Raw genomic sequence first — 10073 nt, 5'->3', positions numbered from 1 at the left:
ATCCGGATCTATACGAGTAAATTTAGCTCAATTTAATACAATTCGTATTCAATTCACATCTTAGGCAAAATTATCATTTTGCCCCTATACTTTTATTTAATTATGATTTCGTCCCTAGGCTCGGAAAATAAAATTCATGCAATTTAATCCTTGTTCCAAGCCTAGTCGGTTTTTACATATCACAATAGCAGCCCATGCATTTCATAAAATTCAGAATTTTTTCATGAATTTTACAACTTTTCAATTTATTCCCTAAATCATAATTTCATCAAAATTCCCTTTTCAATTTTTTACCATAAAACTTCATAATTCAACTATATTCATCCATGGCAAAACCCTAGTACTTTGTTAACTTTGCAAATTAATCCCCAAGATAGCCAATTAAGTTATCACGATCTCGAAAACATAAAAATTACTAAAAACGGTACTTAAATACTCACCTAATTGAGCTAAATAAGCTTGCTACCTTCAAGCTCTTCTAACTAGGGTTTCCATGTAAAAATATTTGGGAAAGATGATGAAAAAGATGATATTTTCTTTATTTAATCATTTTTCATCTATTATTATTTTTACTTTCCAATTTAGTCCTTTTCTTTATTTAATTTTCCATGGATGACTAAGCATACTTATCTACTAACTCCTATTAATGGTCTATTTCCATATAAGGACCTCCAATTTTGAATTCCATAGCTATTTGATACTTATAGCTACTAGAACTCAACTTTTGCATTTCATGCAATTTGGTCCTTTTATCAATTAAACATGTAATTGGTAAAATTTTCCTAAATAAATTTTCATACGATATTTCTATCATAATTTAGACCATAAAATAATATTAAAATAATTTTTCTTTTCGGACTCGGATTTGTGGTCCCGAAACCACTATTCCGATTTCACTGAAAACGGGATGTTACAAATAATTAGTATTATTTTTTGAGTAGTGTGCTTCATATCTTCGGTCGAACAGATGGAGACGTCACGACAAGAAGCTTTTCTACATTACGATGACGAACAATGCGAATAGGGATGTTGCAACGTGTTCCCTACATAAATCGAGTTTCTTTTCCCAACTGAACTCTATTATCTTGTTTTATTTTGGGGGCAACAAAATGTAGTCATAGATGAGTTTTGGTGAGGGTTTTCATGGTAACTATGGGAAGAATTTTATTCTCGAGTTAGAGTTTTATTTTCGGGCTTTGGGTTTGTACGTTTAGTACATTTAGGTTTATTTTTTGTAATTTTTATTCTCTTCAAAAGAGTTTTTCATATAAATATTTGTGTGTTTAATCTTCTCTAATTTACTTGTTCATTCCTTATACAGATCAATCCCCAACATTTTTATACATGTTAAAATTGAAAATAAAACAAGATATACTTTAGCGGCTCTAAATCAATTATTCTAATTGCTATTTGAACATGTTTCTTAGAAATAAGTCATCGAAGTTTCCAACAAAAGGGATTGAAGATTTTTCTTGGTTTAATTCAAAAATTATTTATTTATCATGCAATTTTGTTTGTGGTTTTATTATTATTATAATAATCTAAATTTCATTTTTTATATTTATATGAAATAAATAATTATATTTACTCAACATGAAATTAATTTATTTATTTTTTAAAATGTAAAATGAATCAAGGTTGGGGTATATTTTTGATAATTTGAAGTTATATTATTGTACATATTATAACTTACAAATTAAAAGATGATTACAGCATTGTCTGGATTTTAATATACATGTGTGTATACTTTGTATGTATTTTGTTCATTTTCTTTGTTTGGTGTGCTTTATATTTATTTACATTATACTTGTTTTGACATATATTTGTATTTACTTGTGAATGTACTCTGGCTTTTCATACGAGATGAAGTAATTTGATTGCTTTTACCTGTTAGATCATCATGGTTATGTGATTGATACATTATGTCACTCCATCATAAATCATGAGAAACATATATATATATATATATATATATATACATTGAAGCATAAAAATGGAATCAAAGTTCTCAAACAAGCTATAAAGAAGATGAAAATATATTGATTCCATATGAAATACAATATGCCGAAAAATATAAAATAACATAATCTAATAACAAAAAATTAACTTGTTTCATTCAATCATTAATTTAAGCCTTTTACAGCTTAAAAGGCTGTAAAGCTAAGTCAGCGTCCCCATCCATGGAATAAAAATTATCCATGAACTCCTTGAATTGAAAACCTCTACACACTGGTGGATTTGTTGCAGTAACCACTGATTTCGCAGGCTCTATATTGCTATCACCAGCCGGATTCATACAGAAGACGACTGATATCCGATGATCGCTTGAATTCGTCACCACCCGATGTTCAGCACCCTTCAACTTATTATTACTGATCACCTATGTGTAAAATCAATGAAACAAAATTAGCCATTCATTACCGTGCAAATAATCCATACATAATTACATACCTGTAATATGTAGCCTATGTTAACTACAAATGCATTAGGAATAGGCTTAACACCAATCCATTCCCCATCTTTTAAGACCTGAAGGCCACTTATATGTTCTTGAAGTAGGATGGTTAAGATATCAGGGTCAAAATGTTTAGGAATTCCTAGAGTTAAACTTGGATCAGGGCATGGTGGATAATGGTTAGCCCCTAGTAGCAGGTCTTCGGTTAGTTCGTGTTCAAAGTACCCATGTTCAATGCCTACGCCTTCGCAAAGTAACTCAAGGATTTGTAGTCCTAATTTCTTTGCTTCAATTGAACATGCTGCTACTACCTCTCTGCAAAGTTAATTTTAAGTCATTAGGCCAACCATAAACGTGATACGACCGAAAAATTGTTTCGTAGCGTAAAGTACCGGTATCTAAGGGGCTTTTGAGGCCAAAATTCGATGCAGTCCGGATGACAAGGGTGTCTTAAAACATCGCGCCACAGGTGGATCTTTTCGCGATCGTAATCCAAAGTGCTGGTTACAAGCTTGCATCTCTTTGGATCGTTTGTGTGTACGGTGAGGCTCGCCTTGTCTTCTGCAGGTAACTCGAAGAACTTGTGGAAAACACTCATGGTTTCACTCATGATATTTGGAGGAACTCCATGGTTAACAACCTGTTTAAATAACAAGCAGTTAAGTTGTAAGAAGTTCAATATTTAATTAACATTTTTTTGGGTGAGGAAGAACCTGAAATAATCCGAACTCTTGGCTAGCCTTCAAGATTTGGTGAACTAAATTGGTTCGGGTATCGCCGAGATCGATTACCGGCACGGTGTTGCACCTAGGAACAAGTAGCTTGCCAGGTCTTTCATGGGGTGGGAATATGTAAGATTCAGGCAAAGATTGATCCTTGTACCAGCTTGAAACAAGCTTATCCATAAATAGATTTTTATTTTTTTAAATTGGGGATAGGTGGAGTTGAAGGAAGGAGGGTTCTTAGTGGAAAAAAAAAGCTAATAATTGCCATGTAAATTGACACTTTACAATAATGGTCACCCTAAATAGCCCATACTGTCTCTGCTTCAACCAACTCATTGAATGCTATGAGAATTGTTTGTACTTAAAGTACATGTGCTCGATCCAAAGACAATACAAATGGGTTCAAGTCTAAACAAGTATAAAAATTGAATCATAAAAAGACCCATAAGAGTTATCCGCTCATAGCATAACGAGAATAGGCTTGAAAGGTCTCGTTTAGGGGACTTTTTCCTACAGAGCTCAAAAGCTCTTAGGCAAAGTATCTTCCTTGTGCCTTCATGAAAGAGCAAGAAACTATCATGATAGGGACGAAGCCAGAATAAGTTTACCTTTAGGGGTTAAAATTAAATTATAAAATTTTAAAGGGATTAAAGTATAATTTTATCTTTATATATGCTTGTTATTTCAGGATTTTAAACAGATTAAATTAAATATTTTTCATCTTTAGGAGGCCAAAGTGTAACTTTACCATTAAATTAGCCTATAATTTTAATAACTTCAAGAGACAAAAAAATAATTAGCCAATTTTAGGGAGCAAAGAACCCAAGTCCCTTGCTTGCCCCGGTGCCGTTTTGAACTATGCGGGAAGATGCTTAAGGAGAAACGGTTGAATTTCGGCACCAATTAGGGCAAGTGACACATGGCTTATAAATATTCATTTTTAGGGATATAAATGAGACATTGGTACTCACAAGTTATTTGACTTTGACTTGAAAAAAAATTCAAATTCGATTCGGTAATTATCAAGTCAAACTCAAGCTATCAATCAAGCTGAATTCGAGCTTAGTAATACTTGACTCGAACGGTTCGTGAGACTTATCGAACCTTTTATATTTTAATATTATTAAATTACCCTATTGCTCTTAATTATACTATTAACTTTAAGCTCAATTAATGAGTTCGAGCTTGAGTACAAAAATTAGTAAACGAGCTTGAGTAGCTCGATTACATCTCGAGCTGACCTCTAACTTAAAAATAGATATCCAATTGAGCTCGAGTTAGAGTATCAAACTTGGAATTTCGAGTCAAACTCAAACTTAACAATATTCGTGTCATACTCTAAATCACCAAATCACCAATAACTCGAGAAAATATTTTAAATTTAAACAATTCGTATATATATATATTTATTGCCTTACGGACTTGTTGATAACATATACTAATACAAAATCATTAGATTTAGCAATATCATTTGAGCATTTACAATGGCAAAATGGAGTAAAAGCGCAATATTAGTTTTAGTCGTATGATCTTACTATCGTTGAAGTTTAAAGGTAACAATTTTTATTTTTTATTTTTTTATAGAAGGGTGATTCGACTTATACACAAAAACCAACTCTCAGCACCTAAAACATTCATAAATACTTGGTATGTACATCTGAATCTGGTCACTAGGCCCGAGAGTACTATAGGGGTGCAATCCGAATAACAAAATTGTTGCTCACATGCTTGGTCTGGCAACTCCTTGGCAGCAATCTATTTCGAGTAGAAACCGGATCCACCTGAAACCACGTAAAGAAGATTAGTCATCACGCTCAAGTGATCTAACCCATATTTTTATTCTTATTTCAAGAATCGGATGAGAGATTTAATGCCAAGGACATAAAAAGGTTATTAAAACAGTGAGATTTTTTCCTTGTATAGAACTTTGGTTTTAAATTCCACATAACCAAGGATTTATTCCTGTTTATCGCAAATAAAGCAACCAACACACTAAGGCTCCGTTTATTTGTCAGTAAAATGTTTTCCGAAAAATGATTTCTGGAAAATGATTTACTTTTCTGGAAATGATTTACTTTTCTGACGTTTGAATGAATCTGTGTAAAATATTTTCTGTTTTTTGTCAGATTTCCTGAAAATATTTTCTGAAAAAAACTGTTTTTACATATATTAATAAATTTATATATATATTAATAAAATTATATTTTAAATTATTTTTACATATATTGTAATGATTTATTATAAATAAATCAAATTAAACATATAATAATATTCAATTATTAAGTTAGAATATAAACCGTCATAAATTAAAAACAACCAAAGTCAAATAAATTATTTGTAATTGTGTTATAAAAAATAAAAAAACAAAGATTGAATAATTATAAATTAGCTTCCAAACCACAATTGATACTAGAAATTTATAATATTATCCAAATACATAATTAGTAATATATCACATAATAACAATAATATTGTTCAAGTGCATAACTAATATTACACCACATTAAAAGTATCAATACCTTCAATCTTGAGAACATTTTTGAAGCCAAAATTTTTCTATGCTTCTTACTTGAAAACATTTTTTTATCATAAATTTCGTATCAGAGATAGCTCACCAATTTTCAACTTTGAATGTAAAGCATACTGTTAAGATTCTAGGAATAATTGAGATTTGTAATGATGCTAGTAAACAATGACAAAGAGTAAGTTGTTATGATCATAAATATACATTATTTTCCAATAGACGACCAAGCATAATAAGTGAATCAGGATGTGTTGGCCATGGACTCGATTAGGAGATGGTAACCTTCTGGTACTGCTGTTTCTGTGCTAACACACGCTGCTAGTGCTAGAACATCAGAACCAAGGCTATTAGACATGGCTAAAAACAACAGCAAATGGAAATCCGCGATACACTTCACGAATGGAAGGCTCTTTGTCCTATCTAGATGATTCTTCAGTGTCCTCATTGTCATGAGGTTGTTCTGGTTCTCAATAGGAAAGGTTGATGAAAGAGATCCCTGCATCAAAGCAACCATTCATTTGTGTTTCAAAGTAATTCTTAAGTAAAACACAGGTCTAACTCCAACCTGAGAAATAAAAACATAATAACAACCACTCTTGTATTTATTGTAAGACTAGTAGCGAACATAGGTGGACTTCGTTAAGCCACATACGAGGTTGCTAGCAGAAAATGACAGTCATTGATGTTTTTCAGGAGCCTTATACTCTAATATTAGTGTAGCGACGTAAAAATTTTAGCTTGGTCACTAATTAGGGTGTTTGATTGAAGATTTAATGACCGAGGTTTGATTTTGAAATAAAAAGGGGAGTCACCACCGATCCTTTTTATAGGTATGATCGGACACCTAATAAATTTATTTTTAAAACAAAAAGAAGGCCGAGTTTAGGTCTACGTTAAAAGCCAGATAAAAATTAGGGTTCGGTAGTCGGTTACGCGCGAGGAAGGTATTAGCACCCTCGCGACGCCCAAAATTGGTATCTTATAAACACGAGTTGTCTTGATTTTAAAAAATACGAGTTCAATGTAAGATTTAATCGTGATCCAATTGAAAAGACGAGAAATTTTAATTTTTATGTTTTTGAGAAGGACATGCTGTTTTAACACGAGTCACTTGATATTCACCCAACATAGCGATGAAACCGATGACATAGTGTTTAAATCGGTACGTTGCCTTGCTTATTGAAATAAATGAAAACACAAATAAACCTTTTGAAATAATGAACAACGAGATAATGTATAAAAATGGGCGGGAATCGAAAGATAATAGTTGGAAATACATCAAGGCACATAATACATACGACAATAATATTAAAGACAATGACAATGCACGCGATATTAAATGTAACAATAGTATCAAATACGAGAACACAATGAGAACACAATAAATATACATATGTAAAAAATGACATTAAGAGTATGTACATAATATATATTTATACATATATATATAATTAGTAATAATGTTGGAAATATACTACATATAATATTCGAAATATACATGAAGTGATAAAAAATATATATAACTATTAATGTTAAAGTATATTCATAATGATATATATATTGAAAGATGTATGTGCATAGAGATGAAAGATGTTTACATAATAATTCTAAATGTAGGTACCTAATATAGATATATATATATACATAATATATTTAAAATGAACATATACAATATACATATATAATAAAATACATGAATACTATGATATTTTAAAAGAACATATATACGTAATATGTATAATAAAATAATAATATACGTAATATAAGAATATAGGAGTATTAAAAGTATAAATAAAATAATGAAGAAATGAATAAAAATAATATGCACAATAATATAATAAGAAAATATTATAATAAGTACTAAAAAATATCTATATATATATATGTATACATGTATACTAATGAATAATACGATAATAATACTAATAAGAAGTATATATATATACGTGTAATAAAATATATGTACCGATATTAATAATAAATATAGTAGGAATAAACAAATGTAATGATAATATATGCACAATATGGTATTAAAAATATACAGATATAAATATATATATATATAATAGTATTTAAGAATATATATACATAAGATGATATAAAATACATACATGGAATAGTATAAGAAACCTATGTAGCTAACAACATTAAAATATATTCATAACATATAAAATATATAATATACATTAGAAGTGATAAATATATAAAAAACTATTCATATACCATGTAAATACATACACATATATATAAATAATAATGGTGTTAGAAATATACAATATAGAAATATACATACAATGGTATAAAGGGTAAACATATATAGTAAACATTAATGTTAAGATAATACTATAGACATGAAGAATTTATATATAATGAAGACTCACAATAATGTTAATAATGATAATGATAGCATTAATATTATATACAAGCAAAAATAATAATAAATAATATTAATAACAATAATAGTAAAAGTATAAAGAAAGTATGACATTATTGTAAGGTAAGGGAAATAAAGTAATAAATAATAATGTATTAAAGATGGTAAATATAATAGTAAATATAATAATGTTACCACATATAAAGAGTATGTATATACATATATGATAAAAATATGCATTAATATTATACATAATAGTAATACTAAAAATAATGATGCAATATAAAAGGTAAATATAATTCAATAATAATATTAAAATAAAGTAATTAAGATAATACTACATATATATACATACATGTATAATAAAACCTATACTAATATTACGTATAATAATAATACTAAAAAATAGTAATAATAATACATTGAAAATAATTAGTTAATAACCAGAATATTAATAATAACAATAATAATAGAAATAATATTATTACTAATATTAGGAATAATAATAACAATAATAAAAAAACGAAAATAAAATAAATAAATAAATAAAATGAAAAGGGATGAAAATTGAATCAAAATCAAAGGTTTGGGGCGAATTTAAATAAAAACAAAAGAAAAGGACGAAATTTCAACACGCGCGTAACCTGGAGGGGCCAAAAGCAGAATAAATCCCTTGATCAAAACGCAGCGTATCAGTGGGGGTTAGATTGTAAGGTGTGAAAACCTTCCGGGCCAAATTAAAAAACGTGAAATATTTAATTACAAAACATCAAAAAAGCGGAGGGGTTAAACGCGCAAATAACCCCTCCCTTATAAAAACCACGCGGATCCTAACGGGTCGGGTCGGGTTGGTCCGACCCATGATGAAACGACGCCGTTTCAGTGTTTAAGTGCAGGGCCTAAAACGACGCCGTTCCAGACCCCTATATAAGTTAAAATTTTTTGAAAAAAAGTCGTTTCTGCATGTTGAAGGAAAAAAAGAGAGAGAGGGAGCATTTTCTCTGGACTAAGTCCAAAATCTGGCCCGGAAGGTCACCGTCGCCGCCGCACCTCCGTCACCACGGTGGCCGGACTTTTAAAAAAAGGTATTTTTTTAGTTCCTTTTTTTATTTTATATGTTCTTTGTTTTTATGTATATATATGTATAAAAATGAAATCTTTATGTATATATGGATGTATTGATGCGCGTATGAGAAAGAAAAACGTTGGCTACCTTAGATTGAATCTGTTTTTTGCTTTACTGTTTTTCTTCCTTCGATTTGAACTGATTTCTTTGTTTTAAAATCTGTTGTTTGTATGGATGTAGAATGGTCTGCCTTTCTCTTTTGATTTTTATATTTTTTTAAGAACCCTCCTCCTTTTTACAATTGTTTAGATCGGCTTTTATAGCCATTTACATTGCTCTCTAATCTATTCTTGCTGCTTGCGTGTTTCATTTGTTGTGCAGGTAGGGCAGTCCGGTGGCAGAGGGCAGGTGAGGAGAGTTGGTGGCCATGGCAGACGGCAGAAGACTGAAGACCCTAGGTGCGCCTGTTGATTTGATTGGGATGGGCTAGGGTTTGGTAGGATTTGGGCTTCTGTTGGGCTAAATTTTAGGTTAGTGGGTATGGGTTAGTATTGGGCCGAGGGTAGGTTTGGGTTAGTATTGGGTTAGGTTTAGTCATTGGGTTTAATTGGGCTCTAGGTATTTGGGTTTTGGGGTTTTTGGGTAGTGGTTATTAATGTAAAATGGGTTTGTTGTATTTGGGCCAAAATTGGCCTGCAACAATTAGCGCTGCACAGAGTTACACGTCTAACAAGGGTGATTACTGATTTCATTTGTTTCAAAAGCGATTGTCCGGTATGGTGCAAGGCATCAATCTCAGAGTGACAACAATCAAGACCAGACAATCATGTCTACTTCCAAACTTAAATACTAATATCAAACTTAAATACCATGAATCGGTCATGGCAAGAAAAGATCGATTTGGAACAAACATCAAGCAAGAATGGTAA

The 10073-nt window shown here is 30.6% G+C and overlaps 1 protein-coding gene across 1 annotated transcript; it reads right to left on the bottom strand.

The window, feature by feature from the left end:
- Positions 1 to 2020: 2020 nt before the first annotated feature.
- On the bottom strand, positions 2021 to 3685 carry LOC107927342 (hyoscyamine 6-dioxygenase). Its single transcript, XM_016858408.2, has 4 exons — positions 3169 to 3685; positions 2848 to 3095; positions 2452 to 2770; positions 2021 to 2380 (listed from the first exon to the last, which is right to left on the bottom strand). The coding sequence occupies exons 1-4, from the start codon at positions 3358 to 3360 to the stop codon at positions 2138 to 2140; spliced, it is 1002 nt and encodes a 333-aa protein (XP_016713897.1). The 5' UTR covers positions 3361 to 3685; the 3' UTR covers positions 2021 to 2137.
- Positions 3686 to 10073: the final 6388 nt, after the last annotated feature.

This window comes from Gossypium hirsutum, chromosome A08 (genome assembly GCF_007990345.1).
Source record: "Gossypium hirsutum isolate 1008001.06 chromosome A08, Gossypium_hirsutum_v2.1, whole genome shotgun sequence".
Lineage (NCBI taxonomy): Eukaryota > Viridiplantae > Streptophyta > Magnoliopsida > Malvales > Malvaceae > Gossypium > Gossypium hirsutum.
The sequence above is the reverse complement of the archived record's forward strand: the minus strand, read 5'-3'. Positions and strand labels throughout refer to the sequence as shown.